This window comes from Procambarus clarkii, chromosome 66, assembly GCF_040958095.1.
Source record: "Procambarus clarkii isolate CNS0578487 chromosome 66, FALCON_Pclarkii_2.0, whole genome shotgun sequence".
Lineage (NCBI taxonomy): Eukaryota > Metazoa > Arthropoda > Malacostraca > Decapoda > Cambaridae > Procambarus > Procambarus clarkii.
The window spans coordinates 27,432,180-27,458,856 of record NC_091215.1 but is presented as its reverse complement, the minus strand read 5'-3'; the positions used below and the strand labels follow the sequence as shown (position 1 = coordinate 27,458,856).

At 37.6% G+C, this 26,677-nt stretch overlaps 1 protein-coding gene across 8 annotated transcripts in view; it reads right to left on the bottom strand.

The window, feature by feature from the left end:
• LOC123769236 (hrp65 protein) overlaps positions 1–25,977 on the bottom strand; it is a 119,961-nt gene extending 93,984 nt beyond the window's left edge. For 5 of the 8 annotated variants that reach the window (XR_011223888.1, XR_011223889.1, XR_006774239.2 and 2 more), the window contains exons 1-9: positions 25,292–25,977; positions 18,060–18,284; positions 17,779–17,937; positions 16,536–16,678; positions 15,221–15,370; positions 14,914–15,059; positions 14,049–14,239; positions 10,716–10,980; positions 10,552–10,604 (exon numbers count right to left, since the gene is read on the bottom strand). Coding sequence is in view for 4 of the 8 variants with exons in the window: in XM_045760282.2 (XP_045616238.1) it covers positions 10,552–10,604; positions 10,716–10,980; positions 14,049–14,239; positions 14,914–15,059; positions 15,221–15,370; positions 16,536–16,678; positions 17,779–17,937; positions 18,060–18,284; positions 25,292–25,870 (1,911 nt within the window). In the remaining 4 variants the exon portion in view is untranslated. The remainder of the gene's footprint in view (positions 1–10,551; positions 10,605–10,715; positions 10,981–14,048; positions 14,240–14,913; positions 15,060–15,220; positions 15,371–16,535; positions 16,679–17,778; positions 17,938–18,059; positions 18,285–25,291) is intronic. The other 3 variants (XR_006774238.2, XM_045760279.2, XM_045760280.2) reach the window with 1 other exon arrangement.
• Positions 25,978–26,677: the final 700 nt, after the last annotated feature.

Sequence of the window (26,677 nt, the reverse complement as noted above, 5' to 3'; positions counted from 1 at the left end):
GCTCACGGTAAATGCTCAGCCGACTTTGGGGTGTGCTAAGGGTCGTGTGCAGGGCCAGGCAAAGTGTTAAAAGTGTAAACTTGTTCTTAAACATTTTTGTGTGATTCTTGTTAATCAGTAAGTGCTGTATCCAGGTTTCATGCTCCTGCTGTCTACTTGTTAGAACAAGGATTTTATAACTTTTGATATGTGCAGTTGCAGGAAGTGGGGTTCTACATTAAGGGCTACTACGCAGTGAGAAGTGGCAAAACCTCCTTGTGTTTGGATGATAAAGTACAGCCATTAAAAAGCATTCAAAAGATTTATGATCGACTGCTCAATGACAAAAACTAACTTCTGGCAAATGGATAATTATTATTCCCATGTATGAAGTTATGTCACTTGCTGCATGCAATCATGAACAAGAAAGAGCTGAATTTATACTGCACAGCAGACATCATCTTAACGGGAAACCTCAACCTTCAGCTTTCAAAACAACTTCAACTTAACTAATTTATGCTCACCGCTTTGTTCTATCATTAATTGATATTTAAAGCCTTATGTATGTACAGTATATACCCATTGTTATATTCCTTATTCAAATACAGTATATAATTCATGTCATGTCAGCTTTTTTTCACGTCACTCCTATATTTTTAGGAAATTAAAAATGGCTTCTTTAGTCTCTTCATGAGGGAGGTTACTAATGCAAGGATGAACCTTGTTATGTGTTCATTCAAGTAAACTGATGCCCATTCTATAGCACAGACAAATAGACTGTGAATGTGTTACAAGGTCAAGGTAACGTTAAAGAATATCAATATCCTATTTGCTTTATTCCTTATATTTATGGATTATTTTTGGGGGGGAAGGGGGTGGCAGTTTAAAACCCCTTAACAATCCTAACTCCTAGGTTAATGTGCTAGCTATCATTCCCTATGCTCAGAACCACACTTTTAACATTAAATCTCCTCTCCCAATCTTGTTTCCATTTTAACCACTGAACTGCACACACATTGTGATATGGAAAAATGGGGTGCACACACCAGCATGCCACACATTTGTTAGTACAATGCAAGATCCAAAACTCCTGCGGGTACATAATCACACCCTGTTCCTTGGGACTCCAGTAAATAGGCGCCATCTTTAAAACAACTGTCTGCATCCCTCCTGATTGTGAGGCTCATTACTGCCAGAGCAATTATTATTATTACATAATATACAAAGTTCATACATCAGTGAACACAATACTAGTTATAATGTTCATAGCAGGAAGAATACATTCACAGCACACAGCAGAGGTTTGTGCATCTACGCATCGTGCAAAGTGACCTTATTTTCCTTAAAAAATAATTGTGGAAAATATTTTGAATTGAAGGGGATGGAAAAAACCCAATATGCATTAGAGCATTAAAAAAACTTTTGAATGTAACCTACATCCTTTCTCAAGGTATTGGATACATTGTATACAGTACCTTGAGAATAGATGAAGGTCACATCAATATTTATTTTGTAATACACACACATTGGGTCTTTCCTTCACTACAGCATTGTAGTAAGTTTTATGATTTAGTGACAGGAAGCTTATCTCTATCATCTAGCAATTTTGGTTTTCTTTTCTGAATTTATTTCCTGCCCTACTTTTGTAACTTTTGTAAATGCTACTATTTATTGCGTGTAAATCATTTAGATACATGGCAAACGATGTCTCAAGGCCTAATTTTTCAACAAATCCATTGTGAGGTACAGTACCGAATGCACAACTAAAGTCATGGTATAGAATGTTGCAATCCTTCACACTGGCAACTACTAAAAATATTGCTGGCATACAGCCCGGTTGACCAGACCAATAACTAGGAGACCGGGTCGTGGGGACGTTGATCCTTGGCATCATAGAAAGGAAACCAAAAGGCGAAGTACTATACCAGTGTTCAAGACATTGTAAAGAATAAATAATGACAGTATTAGATATGCTCTTTCCATATACAATTCATTAAAAAACTTTACTAAAAATGTAACTGGTCAAAAAATAATATATGGCTCTAGTAACTTGATACAAATTGCAAGTGGTCCAATTTTAGTAAAATTACAAAGAAAATTCTCCTTTTTTCCCAATGATTTGTGGTTTTCTTACAATTTTTTAATTTCTAATAAAAAATTTGTGTGTGCCACTGATAATTACAGGACAAAATATTCAGCATGTCTTGAAAAAGAAAATATTTCAGGTGCTAGAACATTGTGTGCAATCTGATCCTGCCACCCACCACTGACAGCATTTACTAAAGTCAGAGGATCTGGTCAAACATTATATAACCTGGAAACATTTCCTAGGTATGTAGACCCAGGTCACTCAGTTTTAATATTATAATAGGTTATTTGTATCATCTAATGTTACTAAATGGTTAATGTCAGTCACTCCACTCAAGAATAACAACACTATCTGTTATGGTATCCACCGCATGTCCTATGAATGAGGTGCAGATAGCATGTGGTAAAGAAAAGCACTAACTTCCAACACATGAAATGGTAGAAGAGGATGTCTGACCATGCAAGTCCACAGATCTTCATATATACCATGTACTAAGTGGTTATGAAACCTCGCCTGCATTTAGTACTTGTAATGGGAAAAATCATTGCTCGAAATAATTTATATTACTGTACTATACTAGATTTTAGACCATAAGCCAGTACTGAAGCTTGGTTAAGTTATTCAGCAATATGCTGTCCCTATAACAATACCCACTAATCATTCTACACTGATGTCCCTCAATTACTACCGGGTGTACAGAGCAAACAATGAACAACACAATAGATCTAAGGACATGGAAACTAAGGACTTTTGTCACTCATGAGTCAAGTAAGTTAGGTGCTAATCACCTTGCCATAAGATATTACAACACAGCAAGAAAGACGAGACTTCTTTCTGGCGCATACCACCACTCCTTTCTAAAACACACAGTCCAAATAACATCCATAACATTTGGAAACCATGCCAAAGCCATTGTCATTCTAAATCTTATAATGCCCCTTGCCATTACTGTATCTGTATTACATTTGTTCTATTTAATATGAACTCTTATAGCAGCAATCACACCACAGTAGATAAATGGAAATATTTCTACCAAGCAAAAAATTAGTTCTGAACCCCACCACACAATACTCGATGACAAAATTCTTTATAATCATTGCACTGTATTACCGTACATCCTATTTGAGGATCCGCTGGGGGTCAGGAGTCATGGCAGTTGGTTGCCTGTTCTGTCCTCTCGAGTCACCGAGGTCAAAATTTCCTAACAGCCGCTGTGCTCCGGTGGCAGTCAAGAGGCTCAATCTTAATTTATGTTGAATGCCTCTTCAGAACCTACACATTTTAACATCCAGGGATGGAATCCACACACAACCCAAATAAAAATAAATACATCCAGTGATGGAATTCACTGCATAAGGGTTATTAGCTCTTTATATAAGGCTTTACAATTAAAAGAGGGTACTGATTGGGAGGGAGGGGATGTCCAGTGGGGGATGTGGGTAGAAGGGAGGGCCAGGTATGGGGAAGAGATAGCAAGGAGGATCACGAATAGGGGAGGGACCCCCCCCCCCATACCTGGTGTGGGGGGGACCAGGGTGACCAGCTCCTGTGTTAGTCCTAGTCGGAAGGTTGCCAATTGCAGCAGCACTTCTCACGCCATCCTCTGCTACCCACCCACCAACTCTGCTGCCTATCCTGCTACTTTGCCGCCCACCCTGCTACTCATCCATCCACTCGCTAACACCTGCCACCCTGCACGTGTTCTTCCCTTAAATGATTTTAGTGCTGGTTGTTTCCGTAAGATTTTCTTTCCTGTCCCCCACCTCCCAGCTTTTCTCTCTTCCACTCACCTGCCATCCATCCAGTCCCCCCCCCCCCATCAATTGATCTATCCTCCCCCCACCATCCATCTATCCTGTTTCCTCCCCACCATCCATTCATCCAGTCCCCCTCCCACCATCCATCCAGTCCTCCTATCCCCCCACCATCCATCCATCCTGTTGCCCTCCCGAATTTGGCTCAACAGTTACATTTTAAACCCCCTGGATAAGTGGGGCCCAGAATTAACATCCCAAATAGGTCGTTAATAAAACTGAGTAGATACTGAATAAGAACTTCGTAAACAGTCAAATTTTATAACAAAATTGACTTCATCCACTGAAAAATTCGTAGACCAAGGTCCCACTGTACTGTATATTTCGTACTTGGGAATGTCTGGAGAAGAGTTTGGTTGTTCCCCCCTGATTACTATGATATTCCATTCAGACAAAAGAACCACAGTATAAAAAAACTAGAATCTCTAATGATGAAATGTATTATCCAGTAAATCCATCTTTAAGAGAATGGGAATGCATCTCCCATTGTTCCCCCCTGATTACTATGATATTCCATTCAGACAAAAGAACCACAGTATAAAAAAACTAGAATCTCTAATGATGAAATGTATTATCCAGTAAATCCATCTTTAAGAGAATGGGAATGCATCTCCATAAAGGGGATATATAATAGTACACCAACCACCACGACTCCAAAATATTCCCTATTGTCAGTACCGTACTTGTGTAATATATTTGCACAAACAAATACTCTGATATTACAGTAGGTAGTAACAGTACCAGAGTGGCAAACTATACGTGAAGAAAATACAAATCGAAGAAGTTAGCAACTGCAATTCAGCCCACTACATATCTTCTATGTGCAAAAAAATGTGTTAATACAGAAATAAGCTTTCAAATTTAATAATGCAGATAAACAACTGTTTCCATATATGCAGAGCTTAAGACTGAGCCATAATGAAGACAAATCTATAATTCAAAGGAGCAACAATAATTAACCTTTTAAAGACTATACTAACTGGATAATGTATAGCAAGGCACAACTTCATTACACTTGACCTATGTCAAGACTATACCAGTGTGTGATGGAGGAATGACCCAATTTAACACTAATGCTCTCTGACAATATGCCTTTCTTCCCATTTCAACAGTAACTTGCCATTGTCCTACCATACTTCCCCACATATCCATAAAGAATAGCCAAACATTTCAATGTGACTTAGCATTTACTCAGAAATGTAACTGAGCAATCGTATCAAAATTTGTGTCCATGCTAAATCTAATAAAATATTAATTTCTATCAACTTTGTAAACTTTCCTTCTAGTTCTCTAGCCATTAAAATAGGTTCAAGTACAACACAGTGCAAACTTGCACTAAGAAGCTACCAATATGAAAACTACTTCCAAGCCACCAAGAAACTAAAAATATAAGAAACTTTCACTTCAAAGGCAAATTTCTTGTTTGCATATATTTAGTGCCATAAACAACATGCATTTTAATAATTGCTTTCCGATATACTGTACAGTATTAACCAAAGACCACTACCAAGGCAGTTCTCAAACAATGAGAACATCCTGAAAATATCTTTAAACCCCTATGAAATACAACTGATTTCTACCATCAGCTCCCAGTTCATTTTATTTGCTTACCACCTGCAGTAATTAAATACTTGCAAGTGAGATTCATTGAAGCTTCCAGCTTTCATCTGAATCATTCTATTTCATCGCCATACACAATTACACTACCGTTCACCACATATGTTTGGGTATTCCAAAAAAATGTAGTTTGCTCAACCCCCCCAGCCCGTTTCACCAGTCACCCAGTCGTAGACCTATCAATCAGGTTTTTTTCAGACATGCCTTACTCCTTGAGAGAAAAAAAAAAAAAAAAAAAAAAAAAACACATTGCCTGTAAAACAAAATGCCCTGTTATCTTCCTGATTAGGTCCTTAAGTAATGTGACATACATAGTGTAGTTGATTCAATTGTCCTGTGTTCTATTTCTAGAAAACTGAGCTGGTGTATGGGAGCTCATTTAATGTGTTATTTTAAGTGATTACTTTATAATGTATCCTCAGCCTCTTTCAGTAGCCTGTGCTAAATGGTCATATATTGCCTTTATAAATAAAGAGCCATCACTCCACAATGCAGTACCAACACGGCTGCTACTATTCGTCTTTCATTGACCTTACCAGGTTTCCTAATATATATCTAGAACTTCTCATCTAAACTCTTTGTTATGTATTTTGCCTCGGCACTTTTTTACCATTAAAAGGTAGATGTAGAGGAGAAAAGGGGAAGTAGGGGAACATTAGGGAGGAAGATGCATGAAATGAGAGAAGAGCAAAGGAGTGCACGAGGAAGGTCACAAGGAGGAGGGAGGAGGCAGGCAAGAGCAAGGTCACAAGAGAGCAAAAGACAAGAGTGGGGTCACATGGGGGCAAATAGAAGTGTCTCAATTTACTTCTCCAGTCTACTTTTACAGAATTTACATGCATTCTATGTAGTATGGTGCCCAGAATTGTATTACCTAATACAAGCGTTGACCCAAGTCAAAATATAAATACAAAACTGAACACTTCTAGATACAAATCCTAGTGCTCTACTGACCTACAGCTTATGCATTATACATTTAGTATACCCAATTGATTAACTAGTAATTTTCTCTATTTTAATATAAATTGCTAAATTAAACATCACAGTAAACTGCCAATGGTTTGCTTGCTAGGGTTTTATAAAATCAAACAGGTCCATAGGGCTACAAGATGAGAAAGGTTAGTAAGGAAAAGGCTAGAAAGGAGATTTAAGACGAATTAAAATGTATACTTAATAATTTAACAATAGAAATAGCAATGTTAAACTTTCTTTTGTTTGATGGTTACAGATTAATGGAATCTTTACATACAAGAAAATTTAACATTGCTATTCAAATGCTACTACACAAAGTGAAGGAAAGCAACACTTATCTTTCATAAATAAATATCTAATGCTTATTGCTCAAAGGGAAAAAATTAGTCCTATAAAACTAGTCTTGAATAAGATAGATTCCAAAACCCTTATTAGCAAAATGTCATTGCCAAAAATGTAGACTAATCTGTGCTCTTCTATATCTAGTACATTCCCTATTTTTCCTAGCACAACTGCCAATTTCCAGTTAATTTTGAGTGCTTAGACTGGCTATTATATTTCAAGACAAAAAAATACTAGGTACTGTTGATTTTACTATTCTCAAATTTACTAATATTGTTATTCATTTTTGTATGTAAATCGTGTATGTACATGGTAAACAAAGACCCTGAAGCAGAACAATTCCTGAACTCCAGTTATGACTTTCAACGTCACTTTTGATCCAGTTAATAGGTCCTCTCCAACACCGGACACGTCTACCTTCCATATCAGTATCTTGTGTAGAATAGTAACAAAATGCTAACTAATGCCTGGAATATAAATAATAAATTAAACTGTGCCCAACAAACATGTTCTGTAAGCAGTGCAAGACTGTCAAACATTGCTGAAAATCTGTCTAAATTATTTACCAATTTCGAGGGACAAACAGAATTTACCATAATTGACAAACTGGTCAGAGGAAGATCAGGGGGGAAAGTAGGTAGTCAGGAAAAGTAATTGGGAGGAAGGGCAGCAAGATTAAAATGCAAACTGTATATTTGCATTTCAAAATATCCCGCATCTAATCGCCAAAAATTCTGGAGATTAAGAATCACCAAACCAGCGAACAATACAGTAGTATACAGCAGCAGCACAATTACATTTTAACAAATACCCCATTTCCACAAATCCATAACTCACTTCTCACAAATTTATTCTGTTTTTAATAAAAATAAAAATATGACAGGCAAAATTCTGTACTAAGTCCAAAACCTATAAAAATGATTACACTTATGTACTCAAATATTTGTGTACATTAGTCTGTTCCCAATTTAGCTATCAAGCTTTTATTTGCACAATCCTCAAACCAAACAACAAATTGCGTGTTTTAAGTAAAATGGAACGATTTAAACCATAAATCATCTTGCTTCTATGCATCATACTGAAAGTATGTAAAATGTCAGCAAGAGCTCCAATATGTTAATATCACCAGCTTGTCTTACATGACAATTCTGCCATGTTTAGTACACTTAATATGTTTATGTCTCACATATAACTATTTTAGCAATAGCTTAAAACTAATAATATCTAATTTCACTTTGCGCTGTTTTATATGAGAAAATAAATGGATCATGAAGTTGGATCGAGTTCTCATCCCTGGGCTCCCAAATACACTCACTGTCAATGGAACCACAATGAGTAAGAGCGTGGGAACATCTCTTCCTACACCATTGTGGGCAGGTATATCTTCTGGATTGTGGTACAAGAGGCTGCTTTCCAAACTCCTCAGGAAGTAATTCTGTTCAAGATACTTATAACCCCATTATGTTTCAGTTGTTAGTGTGCATTCCTGGGAAGTCCAGGGTTGAGCATCCGATCCCATGATGCCTATGTATTCATAGATGCATCAACCTTATTTGATTTGATTGTATTACAATATTCAGGATTGTACTCTTGTTACGCTTAATGTTTAACAGTTAACAAGATTTTATTTATCACCTCTAATATTAAAATTTTAAGTAATAACTTTAATGCTAACCATTGCATAAAATTTTAAAAATCTTATGCAAAACTAACCTCCAATAATTATTTAAAACTTTAGCAATAGTGAAGACAAACCACATAATACAGCTACTTGACAATAACAGGCTAACCATGAAATGATTTTTCCCTGCCAAATTTTATTCTAATATATCCACTAAGCACTTCCTACCAATATGCAACATGTCGATGCTTTCGTGCAAAAATGTGAAGATGGGATTACCAGAACACAATTTTTATCTAGGCATGCATTAACCATCAAAAAACTAACTTTACAGCTCAATTTAATACTGTTCAGAGCTAGTTTCAATTGAATAAAAGTTAAACATTTAAAATCTAGATGACTACAACAAATGTTAGAGATGCAACCTGTTGGTTTCTTTAACAAGAGTACCTGGAGGGAAGTTTTGAACTAACAAAAGGCATTATTATGCTGTGCTTTGTGATTGGAACCTCTGGTAAAGAAAATTCCCAGAAGCCTGCAAGCAATTATCTCATTGAGTTTTATCATCAATTTTCACCCTCAGGATTGAGTTACTTTCAAATGTAGTATGTAATACGACCATTACAAAATAATCAATAGTAAAATCTTTAATATTTACACGATTATTCTACAATCATTTTGCTATTGTTGAGTCGACACCCAGAACCAACTAGTTAACTTGTATTTTAGCAGATTCAAATGTACTATGGAGCAACACATCTAATTATCCCTGGCATCTACACTTAAATTATAATTTTACCAAGTAAATAATTTATCAGCATGGAATATTCACTTTTTTTTTATCAGGGCTTAAAATATTGAGTATTCAACCTTGTTCATGACGTAAGTAATCAATAATGTAGAAATTCTGCCAAAAAACCCTCAATATATCTTGCTTTGGCTCCCCTATGCAGCACAGTACTGCAATTCTAGACTGTACTAAAACTTATTGTTCCAGTGCTATTACCTTTAAATGAGAAATTTGTCAACATGTACAAAGTATCCTCAATACACAACCCCTGGTTTGGTGCCAAAGAAGAAATCCCGATGCATTCCGATTCAATATTCTGCTGTGTGGATATGGTACTTTTTTGTCTTTGAAATAATATTATGTCCTGTTGAATTGGAGCTTTATCAACTTTTGCCTCAAAATCAGAAAATGGGGACAACAGCAGACATAGAAGGGGTGGATGGGAAAGCAGAATGGGAGGAGAGGGGTGTAGAAGGGAAAGCAGAATGGGAGGAGAGGGGGTAGAAGGGAAAGCAGAATGAGAGGATGGGGTGTAGAAGGGAAAGCAGAATGGAAGGAGGGGTGTGGAAGGGAAAGTAGAATGGGAGGGGGTGGAAAAAAGCAGAATGGGAGGAGGGGGGGGGGTGGAAAGGAAAGAAGAATTGGAGGGGAGCGGTGGATGGGAAAGCAGAATTAGCAGAGGATGGAGAAAAAGCCAAACAGGTGGATAAAGGAAAAGTAAGGGAGGAATCTCAAACTGTAGACATTAAATGGTATTTCCATGTCTTTGCCTTATATGTAGGTCTAAAAACAAAAACATTCATAAATGTAGGCATAACAGCCCATCTATAAAGTATATAAAGACTTTCAGTTATTTTAAGCCCACAAAGATATTTGGCACTGAAGTACTGTAATGATATGAAATGCACTTAGTATTGTATGCTGCAGAATGTTATCAATTTCACTTTACTAAACTTCCCTTTGAATTACGTAAGTTACTTAAGAGAAATATGCACTGCTACCAGATAAACACTGGGACATCAATCCGATACTCCAATTATAGTAGTCATGATGTTGACTAAAGAACGCGAAGTCAAATCAGGCCCGATAAAATACAACACAAGACTTCAGTATCAAGCACACTTGAAACTGACTAGAACAATGGCAAAGTTTTCCAAGGCAAATAAACTGGATAAAACTGTACATTAACCATTTACCGGTTGAAATGGGATGAAGGCCACGAAAACAAGTTGCTTCTGACCAGACTTTGGCCTTTTGCAGAACAATGCTACAAAAAGCACTCTCCTTAAGAACATCACAGTTGAAAATATCAAAATGGAATACTTACCGGTGGTGGCGGGAGTTCACTCTCACTACTGCCTCGTTGGTATGCGCTACGGCCTGGAAGGAAATGAAGGCGATGCTTTCAATACACTAATCTGGGATAAAATGCCAATGAAGAGAAAGTCATATTTACTTCAAATTCTTACATTTGCAGTTTAATGCACTTACTATCACTCTGCCAGGGATCTGGACGACCATCCCAGCTACTGTCCGCCCAGCTACCAGCCAGACCAGACGAGCTAGTGCCTCCGCGACTACCTGCCATTCCAGAGCGACCCCACGATTCACTACCACCTCCACGCCAACTGCTGCCTCCCTGGGATCTGTATGTGTCACTGTTGCGGCGCCAATTGCTACCATCAGTACCCTGATAGCCACTGCTTCCAAAACTGTCTTGGCTATTTTCATTCTTCAACATGTCGCCAGCACGTTCCTATCAATTAAAAAAAATTTAATCAATCATTTATCCAGCAAACATGAAGAATCTTCATTATTAACAATGAAAATATATACATAAAATTCTGTGTATCTTTTAGCTAAAAGAAATTCTCCACATCCATTGCATAATAGTGTCATCCCTCTGCCAACTTTGCTTGCTATGTGCACTATCATGTGCACTATCAATGAAATGGCCCTGGTGATGCGCAGTTCAAGGGTTAAGGGGAATTAAGTGACAACCCGGGATTAAACCTAGACAGCTTGTGGACCAGTCAAGTGGCTTTGGGCCTGCACAGGAATAACACAAACAAACAGGAAGTGTATACATTCGGTTAGGGCAATGCACTCAATGTTCCTAGATCTGACCTCGCAACTACGAGCCATTCAATTCAGTGACTACTTTTTCTTTACATTAAGATTCAACAGTTACATTGCCCTTAATTCACTTTAGTCTATACCACTTTTTTAAATTCTTAAACTGAAGTTGATTTTGACATTTGACTCATTGTCTACTTTACAATTGTCCCCCCTCATTTTACCATTTCTCACTTTAAACAAGACTTCTCTATCCATTTTGACGATTCCCATAGAATCTTTTACAGTCTACCCAATTCAGTCATTGCTCCAGTGGCAAAGTCCAGCTTTTCCAGTGCAAAGTCTTCCTTTAGTTCAGTTCTTTCTGGGCAGCATACTCGAGAATGGGTCTCATAGGATGGATAGTCTACAAACAATTCTGTCCCAATTTCCTTACGTTGATCTGGACATTTGCTAGTTTGGTATATGCTGCTATGTGCTTTTATATTTGGAGTCATGTAAATATCCAGGTATCTCAGATGTGGGAAGTGGCATGCCTTTCCTTCTGTATTTGAACTTTGTTTCCCTTGAAAACAACCTTCTGTACAGTATTTGGAGTCTTCACACTTTAATTTGTTTAGTTAATTTTTCAATATATTGCATCCATCCTCAATTCTGATCCTTTATTATTAGTTGAGCATCACCAGCAAACATTGGCATGAATGGGCACAGAGGGACATTTGTAAGCAAAGAATCAGTTGAACTATGCCTGTTGCAGGCAGTAGTAACACCAGTGCAGGGGCAATGCAAACATGAAACTGATCAAGCTCAATTATATCTATCTATACCTGCAGAAAGCCTATCAAGGTCCCCTAAAAGCACTGCAATGTGCACCCAAAAAAAGCAGGCCAGGGCAACTGCAAATAAAACAGACTGGTTGAGGTTAAGTAAGAGTGGAGCTGAAAGATTAACCCACAAGTCTTAATGTTGGCCACAACTGTTTCTCATTTGTATAAAATAGTTCAATAATGGTTTTTAATACATTAGAATCCCCCCCTTTGTAATACCCTTTCATAAAAACTTCTATCCTTCAGCCACATTATCCCTTACTCGTCACCCTTCGAGGCTTTTTTTTTTTTAAATTTCAAACTAGGTATTTAACTCCTAAAATTAATTTGGTCACTTATCTCTATAAATTGGTAAGCGAATTTACAATCATACAATAGTATGTTGACAAATAACTGTCATGCTCAGGAAAGATAAACCTGAATAACATATCTTATTACTAATACTGGACCCCTAGATATGAACCCTAGTATCCTAGTTTGATAAATATTGTTCAATTAGAGAATTTATGATTACAAGTTATTCTCACTACAGACATACTGAATCCAATTACCATAGGCAATATAAACTAAAGATCAACATTGCTGACAAAGGTGGATAAATAATTGTATACAAACATTAATGCATACATACACATTAACCACTACACTGCTCTGCATAAAAATATGACAAACCCGTGGTGCGCCGAAAATAAATTCTTTCCAAATTATTATTTTATCTTATAGTTAAAATGCACTCTAATCACAGGACACAAAAAAAAAATTTGTATGTGACATACTATAGCCACAATGGAGCTGGGAAGTTGAGCAAATTATGGGCGCTGAGCAATGGAGTGTTTGGGGTCACGCTGCACCGCAACCCCGTGGGGCAGCATTTGCCACGAAAATAAACTATCACATTTATTCTGACGTTTTTCATTCGTGTCTTCTCTGGGTTTTTGCTGTTATATTATTCAAAAGTGCGTAATTTGTGGAATTTATTTAGTTCAATGTGTGGAACATCACTATGCTGAAAATTATGGGGCTTATATGTGACATGTATATTATATTCTACAATCGGTGTTTTTATTACACTATTTACAGTGTTATACACAAGTATCTACATGTTTTGTTCACCATAACTGTACAAAAAAGCTGGTATGCCGAGTTCAGGCAATAAAAGAAGTCACCCCACACAGAGCTGATGGCTGCCTCCCTCACTGGCTCAGGTGCTAATTCTCACTACAATCCTACTATTATCAGAATCCTGGTCCCCAATTAATGTAAATGAATAACTTTCCAAATGTTAATTTTGTAAAGGAACTCGAGGAGTAGTTTGATGAATTTTAGAGGGACGAAATAATGGCAGTGTGCTGTGGCTAGAGCTGTGAACATCTTGAATATTTATTCAATGATATCTGAACATAGTACACAGTCTTTATCAGTCAGGCTCTTCTGTAATACTATCATGGCTAAATAATACCAGATACATATATATTTGGACATTTTTAGGCAATGCCCTGGTCCCAAGCTGAACAGCAATGTTGTTAGCTCATGCTGCGTGCACCAGCCTTGCTTGCTCACTCAGTACCGAGTCCTTCACACCAGGGAACGTTGCCCATTATTTTTTTTTTTAAATGGTCTGTTTAGGAGAGCCCTGAGGAAGCTGATGTGAACCCCATGTAGCCGCAGGAGTTTTAAATGATACGCTATACCCACAATATCCCAGAGGCGCATTGCGCACCACCCGTCGAGAGCCTCAAAGCATGTTGCGCAGTGCAGTGGTTAAACAAATTCATGCAAAAAAATTTGGACTAAGGGGCAGTAAGAATGATTACATTTTAGTTATAAACAATCATTTAATAAACACGCATGCATTAACTTTACTTAGTATAGTACTTATGTGACAAAGCAATGTAGAAACGCCATGTTAATTTGTACAAACCTGCATAAATTGTCTGTTTTCTTCTTGGCGTCTCCGAAGCTCCTCCTCTTGTTGACGAAATTTCAGTGATAATTCCTCCTCTTGACGTCTCTGTCTTTCCTCTTCTACACGGCGATGTTCTTCCCATTCACGCTGACGCTGTTCATAATCAGATTTCGTCCGCTGATTCATCTCTTCCCTCTGGCGTAGTTCTGAAGAGAGCAAATTTACAGTCAATCTTTGAAAACATTAGAGCAGAAAAGTGTGTGCATGTGTGTAATTACCAGAGGTAGGACGATACTAACATTTCTAATGATTGCGATGCCAATGCTGATCAAAACTGAAGTCTTAATATGATCACCTAGTTCCTATTCAGACTCTTTAAAAAAAAAGTTATACTGTACTTATTTTCCTGAAAATTATTATTTTAGTTTTGGAAAATAATGAATTACATTATGAGCATTGTAAAAATATTACTACCAACAGCTTTAACAATAGAAACCAATTGGTTAATCCAGCTAAGTCTTTAGACGAATCCTGAAGAGTGGAACTATTACATTATCCAGTACATGCTGTAATTGTATGGTAACAATTTGTAATCCAATTTCAAATAAGATTAATATTGCATCACTAACTCAAAGCATAACTAATACCTTTTTACTCAAAAGGTATTCCTTAATCTACAAAACACAATCTAATTATAACCAAAATCTAAACATTTATTTTATTAAAAGTTGAGAGAATTTTCAAGAATCTGAAAATTATAAATTTCTCTCGATGCCTATTAACCCTCCCATCACTAGTATTTATGCAAGTTCCACTGCAGGATGAGAATTTTCACAATTAGATATCGAATTTTTATGACAACTCTTGCTTATTTACTTACGTTCTCTAAGCATCTCTGTTTCATGTTCATATTTGGCATATTCTATCTGTTCTTCCAACTTCCTCTTCTCATCTTGCAATTCTTTATCTAAAGCATCTTTCTTCTTATCAAAAAGTTCATAGAGCTGCTTCCACTTCAAGCCATACCTTTATCCAGAAAAAAATTTGGTTTAAAAAATGCACTATTTAAATCAAATTAAATTTATTATGATTTGAAATTTATCATTAGATTTGAATTTATCAAATCTTCTCAAGATAGATCATATAATTATTAATAATCAGGAAGTACAAAATAAAAATCTGCTCACTCAAATTCAAATGATCCAGGATGTGCAAAACGTGGCCCTTGTTGACGTTCCTTCACATACTCGGGATTACGCTTGTTTACATTTATCTCGCTCATGCCTTCGTTATCATCAACTAAAGCCATTTGTTCCACAATGACAGGACGGGGAGATCTGGAATAAAGATTAATTAAATTACAGATAATATATTGGGAAAGGCAAACTTGGTAATTGTTATATCTTCAGTAAACCAACTTTTCAAGACTTATTGCCTTCACCAACCTTATTAACCATTAAAGTGCAGTTATCCTCCAACATTAATTTAGGTGTAATGGGTTATTCATTTAAACTTATTTGCATGGTTTTTATACCAATAATGTTAATATGGATATACAGTAATAGCTAAATGGATGTAGTGGAGTTTATCTTGACAAATTAACATATCTTGCCATCGCTTTATGATTGTTTACTATGCAAATGTATTTATTGTTGCAAATGTTACAAAGAGAATGCGGTATTGGTCATTGGTATAAAATTCCACCAATTACATGTATACTGAGCATGTTTACATGGTTTTCACAACCCTTTATGGGTGTAATGAATACTACAACCAATCATTTTAATATCCTGTAATAAGACCCTGTAGAAGGCCTATTGGACTCATGTGAGGCAATTCCTACTTATATATGAACAAGTTTGGGTGAATATATATAGCTGTCTCATATGGGGTGAATAGGCCATATGAATAGGTCCATATATGAATGAGTTTGGACAAAGAGGCACTGCCTTGTACAGGCCAACAGACCATCTGCAATTTCCTAGTTTTTATGTTCTTAGTGGTACATAAATTCACTCATTCATTGATACATTCTTCAATTGAGATAGTAGAGGTACTTGGGATAACAAATATCTACATATTTATTGGCTGGATGAGCTGGATATCCATGTATAGTATCTCTCTACAGCTGCACTTTAGGGACTAAGCATCTCCCACTAAGGCACCAAGGGTAAAAATATAATCAAAACACTTTTGTATAGCTTTTTTCGTATTTATAGCAAGCCGTGTTTTCCATCTATCCAGCATCCCCACCTACTCAGACATGCATTAAATGGAAAATCAAATATAAACACCTTTCTAACCACCCCTTCCAAGCCATAAATTGACAGTTAATGTTCATTTAATGTCTACCATATTTCACTAAGGCAAGACAACTCTTGCCTTAGTTCAGTAGGTTGACCCAGTAAGAAAGATTCAATGTAGAAATATAACACTACAGTATATGGAAATATTTCTTTACTTTAATAATCCTTAAAACATAAAAAAGTATATAAAACTTACGAAACCATGAAGAAACAGCCTTCATTGCATTTTTTTAGTGCCAAATTTGCAGAGGGTTTCTTGCAGAATTCAACTATTCCTTCACCAGTTGCACGGCCTCGCTCATCAGTAATAACTATTGCTTTTTCTAGTTCTCCAAATACCTAAAAAAAAAACCATTTCAGCTATGTATTAAAACAAGGCAAATTAACAGTACTAGTACTAATAAAGAAAACTTTCACAACTTGTCAATTCTACAAGCTCTTGCACCAATCTGTACACCTTCCCTTTTTAGTTAATGCTTTTTACTGATAAAAAATGGTATGCAGAGTAACATTGTAAAAAAAAATATTGATTTAAAACCTAACAGAGAAACCATATCTTGTTGCATTGAAAGCAGGGCAGGTCCATTTACCATGACCTGAAGTGGGTTCCTTTATTGACTAGATATAATCAGCCACAGATAATTAACAAGTAAATAGTCAGGGAAATACCCACTAATACGGGAAGTAGGTGAAGGTATTGGGTGGTATGCAAGAAACGGTTAAGACAAAACATCGCCTAAGTGCAGCTGTAGTCAGCACTGCCTTAATTATCCTCCATGCCACCCATTCATAATGAATAATAAGAAGGTAATTTCTGATACTGACAAGCAGCTGAAGAATTAACCAATGAATGTAGTGCTGTAAAAAGTTTGCCTAATAAGAAAGCCTTCTCTCCACTGCTAAAAATAAAATACTTATTAAGTAGGTGAGATCATGTGTTTAATTTACAATTAACATTTGCACAAAGTTAGCCTATTGAAACATTTCTGACCATAAAGATAAAACAATTTAAATTAACTTCAGAATCCAGTGGGATTATATATGTTATTAAACCGATAATAAACTCCACTAAATAGTGAACCATTGCTGGTGGTGTGAAGGGAGGGGGGGAGGGGGTGTACAAGTCATGACTGCAGGGAATTCCATTTGCTGGATGGCAGATATGAAGATCTTTGAAACTTTAGTTTGAAATTTGTTTCTCCTTCCACATCTTCAGATGATGTGGAGGGAGAGAGGATTTTTTGATATGACAAGAGAGGAGTGGAAAATGAAAAAAGTGTTGCAGAGAAATGAGGAAAAAATGTGCACAGGGGAAATGCAAGTGAATTATGAGAGTGAGTGAGCAAGCAAGTGTACAAACGTGTTTAACCACACGTGATAAAGAAAACCCTTTGTATCACTACCATTCGGCATTTCAAATTTATTTCTCATCTACTCACTGAAAATGCTTTCTCCAAAAGCTCGTTTGTGACCCATGTAGAAAGATTACGGATCTTTAATGCAGTACCAGGCGATGAGAAGCGAATTTTTAGCTGTCTTCCTTTGTAATCCTTCAAGTGTAGTTCTTGGCGAGCTTTTTCTGCATTGCTCTTGTAATCCTGAAAAGGCAAAATTATAAATTTCTCATATTACATAAAAAACTATAGCAGGCTATACAAAATTATTAATTTTCATTTAACAGTTTATTGCAATAATCCTTACTTTATGCAAATTGACTTACCATGCGAACAAAGGCAAATCCTTTGTTTTTGTCAAAATATACTTCATCGAACTCTCCAAAGGGCTTAAAAAGTTCCTTTACGTCATCCTCTTTTATGTCTAATGGAAGATTACCAACCCAGAGTCTGCAATGGTTAGAAAATTTCCGCACTGTTTCTTCCCTTGGTGGTAGATCAAGCAAAGGCCCAGCCAGCTGTTTTAGACGTTCCATGATTCTGTCTTGATGCTGAAATTTGCAGAAAATATAAACTGAGAACTGTAGTACTAACCAGGACAATATATATATCCCAAAATGTATTACATAAAAAAAATTTAAATTAACAATAAATCTATGTTAACTCCAAGATACCTATGTGCAAATAACAGTATCATATCCTTTACATTTTTAACTTGATCCAATCATATTTAAAAAAAAATAGCAAAATTATAAACATGTTAAGTACACCCTGTTTGGTTAGGTTATTACAATTGCTAATTCTGTACATAATTATAAATTTAGATTAATACTGTAATGTGATGTAAACACATGACCTAATAAGTACTGGACGATCATCTATGTTTTGGTTTATGAATAGTACATTAGCTTAAGGGGTCCAGTGACAGTAAATATTTGTCCAAATGAAATAGTGAACAATTTTAAACAAATCTCCCGTTATTTGGCATCGGCGTCGTTAAAATTTCATCCCAATGTTATTGATTTTTACAAATTTTTAAAAATAAATGTGCGTGCGACGGGCAGCAACCGGTACTGATAACGATAACACCCATTTACTGGCAATCAGGGATAAAGAGATGCAAGCACCTGTCCAAGACAAAGAAGAGTAGTAGTATAAAGGAGGGTCCACAAAGTGGATATCCGCTCATGCCACCTGGAGGGCCAAATTTCACACTTAACAATTAGTATGTTATTTTGCTGTATTTTATTATATACATTATATAAATACATTGCCCAATGGCAATATTTCTTATGTCCCTTTGAACAAAAAGGGACAATTCCAATTTTAAGTTTAACATTCATGATTTTTAGAGATCAAGATGCTCATGACAAATTCTTTTTAATCTAAACCTATATGATGGTTAACTTTCCCAGAGCTATGAACTTGGGTCCCTGCTTCTTAAGAAAATCGGCACATCCAACATACTGCTAAATATCCAAACATGTATTCAGAGAAGCAGGATAGATCTGATTAATACCTTGTTGTAAAAGGAGATTCACTTAAACAAGGTTTACCATATCAAGATTGCACTGTTTCTACCAGATAGTCACTTGGCCAAGTAATTTATATTAAATGTTGCATTATTTGCACTACAATTGCCTTTATTAACAAGGTAGTCTTGCAGTAGTATTCATAAGAGCTTAAGGTGTTAGGAAGTTATGTATTTTCACAGTGGAAAAATTACTATATGAAATATAAAGCCTGACACGCATTCCTGGTCCTTTTAAAATGTTGGAGAAGGATGTTACGAGATAGTGTGATGAAGCTAAGGCATGAGTTATTGAACTAAAGCAGAGCTAAAAAATACAAAATTCCATGTCACCCTTCACCCTTTCCCTTGTACCAGCTTATCAGCAGAATGTCCCACCCCACCCACTCCATCACTCACAATGACCAAGTGTCACCCCACTCTCGCACAATTATGCCTTTCCCACCCCCATCTGGCATGCACACGAATGAAGTACAGCTCTCAGAATGGATGCCCCTCCTCCTATTCACACATTGACAGCATATACCCTCCCTGTCCACCCCTCCCTATACCCATAAGGCCTTGCGGCTGAGTAGACTGCTTGGGGGTCTTAGTCCTAACTGCCCGGGTTCAATTCCCAATGGAGGCAGAAACAAATGGGCAGTTTCTCTCTCACTCTGATGCCCCTGTTCATCTGGTACTAAATAAGTACCTGGGACTTACTATTGTTACTTGTTACTGCTACGGGGTGCTTCCTAGGGATGTGTGTGTGTGTTAGAGAAATGTATATAGTAGATATAATAGAGGAAAAATAGATTGGTTAGAAAGCCAGGGTCCAAGAGGTAATAGCTCAATTCTGCAGACAAATAGTAAATACACCTCAACAGCATGTTTCCACCCCCCACATACACCAATAGGGTACTCCATCATCCACTAGCACCAACAAACATAACCCCCCTCCCACTTCACACCAGTGAGTAGCTTCACATGGCTCGGTCCGCCTTCTGTCGTTTCCTTGTGTTCATTTGTTAAAGAGCCCATGATATTAATGTTTTATGACCATTGACCTCAATAGGTTAGGTTGGTTGCAATGGTTCATAAGTTTCTAGTTCAGCAAGAACAGTTGTATTTTTAACAATACCAGCTTGATTAACAATACAATGTTAGAAACAGTGGATTGTATGAATAATTACCTGTCAAAATAAAAGCAAACCATAGTGTGAGGGGTTTTAATAACTTTCCAAAACACTAAGCTATTTCTTCTAGAGTTGCGTTCATCTAAAAAAAACATTTATGCCCTATTTTTCCCCAAGCTCTATTAGCAAATTTCAGTTAAATTTAATTTTCAATCAACATGACGGACAACTACCAGGACAATGTGAAGAGATTTCTCACTCATTGCAAAAACAGTATTTCTTAGTATCCATCCATTATTTTTCAAACAGGAACTTTCACACACAGTTATGTACACTTCAAACATACTAGAATTCTGGACTGGTTCTAAAGTTGCACACATCACCACATGAGACTAGAAGGCATTTTAGGAAGTATAAATAGGCCCCCTTTGTAAAACAGGTGCAATAAGCACAAAGAACTACTAACATCAAAAACCCAAGACTATTCACCTCTCGCTCTGAACTGACCAGAACCACCTTATAACTGTTGCAAGGTAACCACATGGTAGGACAGACACACCAAATGAATTGGGCCTATCTACTTTCCAATGCCCAAAACCAAGAATTTTAACGAAATATCTTGGGAACTAATAAAAAATTAAGGTGATATACTTTCATAACCATTTTCATAGAAACATTTCTGGCACCTCCACTGTGCCAAATTCAAGCCCCCGCTGAATGAAACATCAAAACTCGCCCCTTCTAAAATGGAAACCGCCCACATGACTTCTTCCAATAATGGGACCAACAACTAACATTCAAAACAGTTTATTAATTGCGGTTTTTCCATGAGCTTTATTGACCATATAACGGTTCATAAGGATATGGGACAATTCATAACTTCCTTCTGTGAATAAAACCTAGCCAACTGTTCTTTCAAACCAAGTCCATCCATAATTCCTACTTGAAACTGCTATGATCAAGTTTACTTATGAAATATTTTAGGAATCTTTTTCCAATTAACCATATAGGATATATGGTTTCATAATCATTGAGAGATTTCTGACACTACCACTAACCTAAACTCTCAACTGAACAAAAATACAGCCCAAAAACTTTAGAAAAACCATCAAGCATGAAATTACTTAATCAAAAGTAATGATCTAAAATTTCACCCCCCCCCCCCCCCCAGAATCCAGACTTTTCTTTAAAAATTTTAAACCTAGAGATTTGGCAACCAAATTTGGTCTGTTTAATTGTAAACAAGCTCAGTAGGAGTATATTTCCTTTTGGCTAGCAAAAAAAGAACAATATTTTACCTAATAATTATGCACAACAATGAACTACAGAGCCCTAAAATTAAATGACTGCCCAGTTTTAAAAAATCTGCATTTTAAAATAAGTACTGTACCATAACAATGAGCCTAATAAGAATTTTTTGACATCTTTTAACATTAAATACTATAGTTGAGCAAACAATAATTGATTAAATGTCCACATTACATGCATTGATAAATTATATACAGTACAACAAATGTATCCAACTGCAACCTGCATTTCAATTTAGAAAAGTTTGCAATTCAAAATGATGTGTGGTACAGCAGAGGCGTTTCAAACTACGTTCTACAGCACCATAGTTAGAGCTCCATGGGGCATTTGATGTTTTTGCATTATCTATTTTTTTTATTTCAGTGATTTATATTAATTTAACACTATCCTGCTCTATGGAGCGAAAGTGCATCTTTTTTTCTCTCGAGTCCTAGTGGCGGATTCGTGCTTGTGTCTATTATTAAAATATTTGTTAAAAATTTAAGTTTTATCCGATCAATCTGGGAATAGTTTCAAAATAAACACCTTTATATTGCGCACAATTTAATACAATAATGACGACGTAGCCTGACAATTCAGGTCAGAACACTGGAAAGATTATAAATACTTGTGGTCCAAAATTTAAAATACTTGCTAAAATACCATTTATTGCTCTATTATTATGGGACTAGTTTTAAAATGCGTGCCTTTAGATTGCAAACAATTTGATACCAAAATGAAAGATGTAACACGAAAATTGATGTTATCAAACTGAAACTAGTACACATTAGGTTGCAGGTGTGCCAATCGGTGCTCGTTCACGGATAACGGTTGGCCGAATTTAGGCTTTGCTGTGGGGGAGTCACGCCAGGCTTTTGGACCTTGTATGCATATATCCCTGTAGGGAATTCTATTGCGAACACAATGATACCTAAATGAACGGCATAGCACGAGAATAAAGGTGAGAAAACGGAAATGAGTATGCACATTTCAGTGTCGCCGCACACTCACCCAAAATGCTGGGAGTATGACAGCGAAGTCTGCGGCGCTTGTGCGCCATGCGCAAAAGTTGTAAACAAAGTGGGCAAGTGAATTCTTTTACCATTTGAACGCAGTATAAAACAGGAACCGATATTGCAATCAAAACACAGCTAATGATCACTAGGACTACTATGATTATAAGATCTAGTTTTCTTGGGTTACATAAGTTATAATCACAGCATATTAGAAAACATCTTAAAATATAAATCCATTGACAAGCCTATGGCACAGGGTGGCTATCTTTCCCCAAGGAATAAATCTTAAGAAGCTTGCATTCAACACATCAAATTATTCTTACTGATGTATTCTAGATATTACCAATATGTATCAAATTGAGGCACAAGGCCTCTTATTTAGTTGCTAAAACATTTATTTGAAAACATACCAGTAACAATTATTTGATTAAGTTTCACAAAGCATTTGTTGATCAGTTGTAGTTTTCATCCCTTCATCTGCCAAGCATATTTGTAAACACACCTGGTGATTGTGGTGTGTGCAGACCACCCTTGGGAGTACTGAGGCATCTAGGACACTGCAGGTAAATCTGCAAACTTCTAACTGGGTGCCTCAATTTTATATTTATAAACTAGGGAGATAACAAATGCCTATTTAGCCTTTTGAATGTGAGCATCACTTGGTCCAGTCTCATCCCACCAACAAAATGTTGAGGTAGAAGATTCATTTATTTCATGATGATTAAATAATTTGTAGTGACAATAAGGTCACCTGAATGAGCTTGTGGATTATAGACAAATTAGACAAACCCATTGATTACATTTTTTGTATTTTGCAACTTTTGTAACCATTTGTATAGAAAAAGTTCCCATGGAACCTGGTTAGGTGGACAGTTGTTGCTAGGAATAATTATTTACGGACATAAACCAAAAGAATGGCAGCTAGACTTTTTAGTAATTTTTTCATCTACACGTGTGTAATGTAGGGAATGGAGAGAAGAATTTATGCACCCCATTATTGCAACATTTTTATGCAATCTCTTATTAGATTTTTTTTTTTTATCTGGGCACTCAAGAGGGAGGCGGGGGGACATCTTTCAGGGCCTACCACAACTAAACAAGAACAGCTACACCTTTTAGCCAATTATTTTCTGTTGCCATCATCTTGTCAAAACTTGAAGCTTTTTTGTGACTTTTTAGTGCATTTTGCAAAAGCTCAAAATGCCTTTAGTTACTTAAATGACATTGCACATAAGAATAGGAATCTGCAGACCTATTGGGCCATTTGAGGTGGTTCCAATTTCTATCCACTAACCCTTCATTTGTGTAACCTATGTGTGAAACAATCAAGCACATTTATTAACCCTTGCAATGCTCCAATTGCTATCTGTAATTTTCTCCTGTGTTCAGATCACTTCATGTGATTGATCCTTATAGATTTTAAATAGTTTTCATGCACACATGGATGCAGGACAAATACCTTAACAGTTCAAGGGTTAAGGGGTTAGCTAAATTGGTCTAGTATTTCAAAAGGAGGTTGATATTTTTATAGATAGGTTCTCGGATCCCGTGGTGCTCTTCCACTATCTGGGTGACGCGGGTAACGGAGTTTGTTTAAGGGGTGCCGGATAGGATGCCTCCACTGACAGCACCGCCTGGTGGTCGAGCACCTTCTGCCCACATGCTGCTGTGGGAAGTGTACTGCTTGCCCTTTCCGGTGTGGGAGTTCCCTGGTAAATATTAGTCGTCGTCATGGACACAACGTGCCGCCCTCCAGTGCGACATGTCTCCCTCTCCTGTCCACCTTTGTTTGCGTCGCCTCTCCTCTGCCTATGGCTCGTTGCGACCATCACTTCTGACCCTTATTCTCAATATATGCACATCTCCTAACATCTGTCCTGGAGCAGTCATCAGGACAAACCCTTCATGCAAACTGCACCTACTATCAAGAAGTCGAGTCTGGCCTCGGGCCGGGCTCGGAGAGAACTACTACTTCCGAAACCCTCTCCAGTTATGCTCCAGGAACACAATGCAACCCTGTACACAAAATACGCTGCTATACACAAGCGGTCCAATATACAAGATCTACTGTGAACAGAGCTGTTGTGTGTAATGAACATTGTGTACAAAAAGCTTTTGGATAATATAAACACTGCCCCTCCCCCTTTTAATTTTCAAATTGTATACAACAGTTTGCCAACATGTTAATAGGTAACCTGACTGCTTAACACAATCGAACACAAACAAACTCAAGCTAATATAGCCAAACAATATATGCAGGGGTTATAACAAAATGATGTCTGTCAAAGACTGTTTGCTCCTAACACCCCGCCCCCCTCATTTGGGAAGGCAACTACTAGGAGAGAGCACCAAGACATTATGCCTATATAGCACTTTGAAGGGGATTCAGGACGGGACAGCGGGAAGGAATAGTGCCTCACTTGGGACTAACCAGAAACTTAGTTTCCTCAAGACCTTTATTGCTAATTTATGAGTGAAAATGTTGGCTAGATTATAAGAATAGCTGGCGACCCAAGATAACCTCAAGATAACCAATCTGCAAGCAGTGACCTCACTCCCTAAAGACAGCCTCGCCCAAGACGAGGATAGTATGACCAATTATGAATTACCTGATTCCTCTGAGAGCTGCCATCTCTGTCTCCATAGTTAGACCTGTCGCCGCCTCTGTCCCCGCCGCCGCCGCCGCCACCACCGCCGCCGCGGCCGCCGCCACGACCCCGTCCGCCCCTATAGTAGCCGCCGCCCCCACGCTGCTCGCTCCTAGAGTCACTGTTACTGTGGTGATGGCTATTGCTACCACCGCCGCCACCACGACCACCACGGCCGCCACCACCACCACCATGGCCGCCGCCATGACCACCGTGGCCGCCACCACCACCGTGGCCACCACCACCACCACCGTGGCCACCAGCCCCGTGGCTACCAGTATCGCCACTCCCACCACTCCCTAAACTTCCAATACCACCGGGAACTTGTGTAGAAGTCTGAACATTTCCCTGGTTATTGTTTGCTCCACCTCGTCCTCCCTGGCCGCCGCCGCCGCCCCGGTTCCCACGGAATCCTCGCCCTCCTCGTCCGCCGCCACGGAAATTCGACGTATTTTCCCCATTCTCATTCGTCTTGGGCGTCTGGGGCTCTTTCTTCACGTTGTCGAGGTTCTTGGCCTGAGCCTGGGTGTCCATGGCCATGGTGTGAGATAATCAACGCGGGCAGCACAATGCCAACAGCTCGACTCAAAATGGCGGCGCTGGGAGGTATGGGCGGCGCGCGGGCTGGCGGGGGCAATGATCGATACTGCGCATGCGCCGCCCCGACCCACGCCACCACGCGTCCCGCCGCCACACTCACAATCGATAATTCTCCCCTTTAAATACTCCAAATTTTCCCTCTATAATCATAATACTAATAAATAATAAATGTTTATTCAGGTCAAGTACATGCATACAAGAGGTTTTACAAAAAATTGATGGATTTATAGATAGACCTGGTACATACAATGCCTAAAGCCACTATTACGCAAAGCGTTTCAGGCAGACAGCTCTCTATATGTTATCCCTGATTTTAAGGAAAGAATGTAATTTTTTTTTGTTTTTTTGCTTTATATGTTGAATGTAGGGGGGTTTTTTAGTTCCTGGGCGGTGTTGTTTGCTATGGTGAGCATTGGCTACCTCCGGGCAGATGCCAGACTCCACAATATTTATCACAAAATCTTAATTTTTTCATTTGTTGTTACCCCGAAAGGTTTTAATCTAAAATAACGCATTCACCAGAAACGTGTGAATGTAGCATATATGAACTATTCAGTGTGACATATATACATAATACTTTAATATACATATAACGAGATTCCTCCTCCCTTGTCTTTTGTGTTAACATACAATATTTTGGTACATGGATTCGGCTTCTCTAAAGTAAATGAAGTGTTTCAAAAAATTTGTCAAAGCGATATAGGTGGTTTTCCATTTATATGTATGGCTGACAAACCATGCATACAC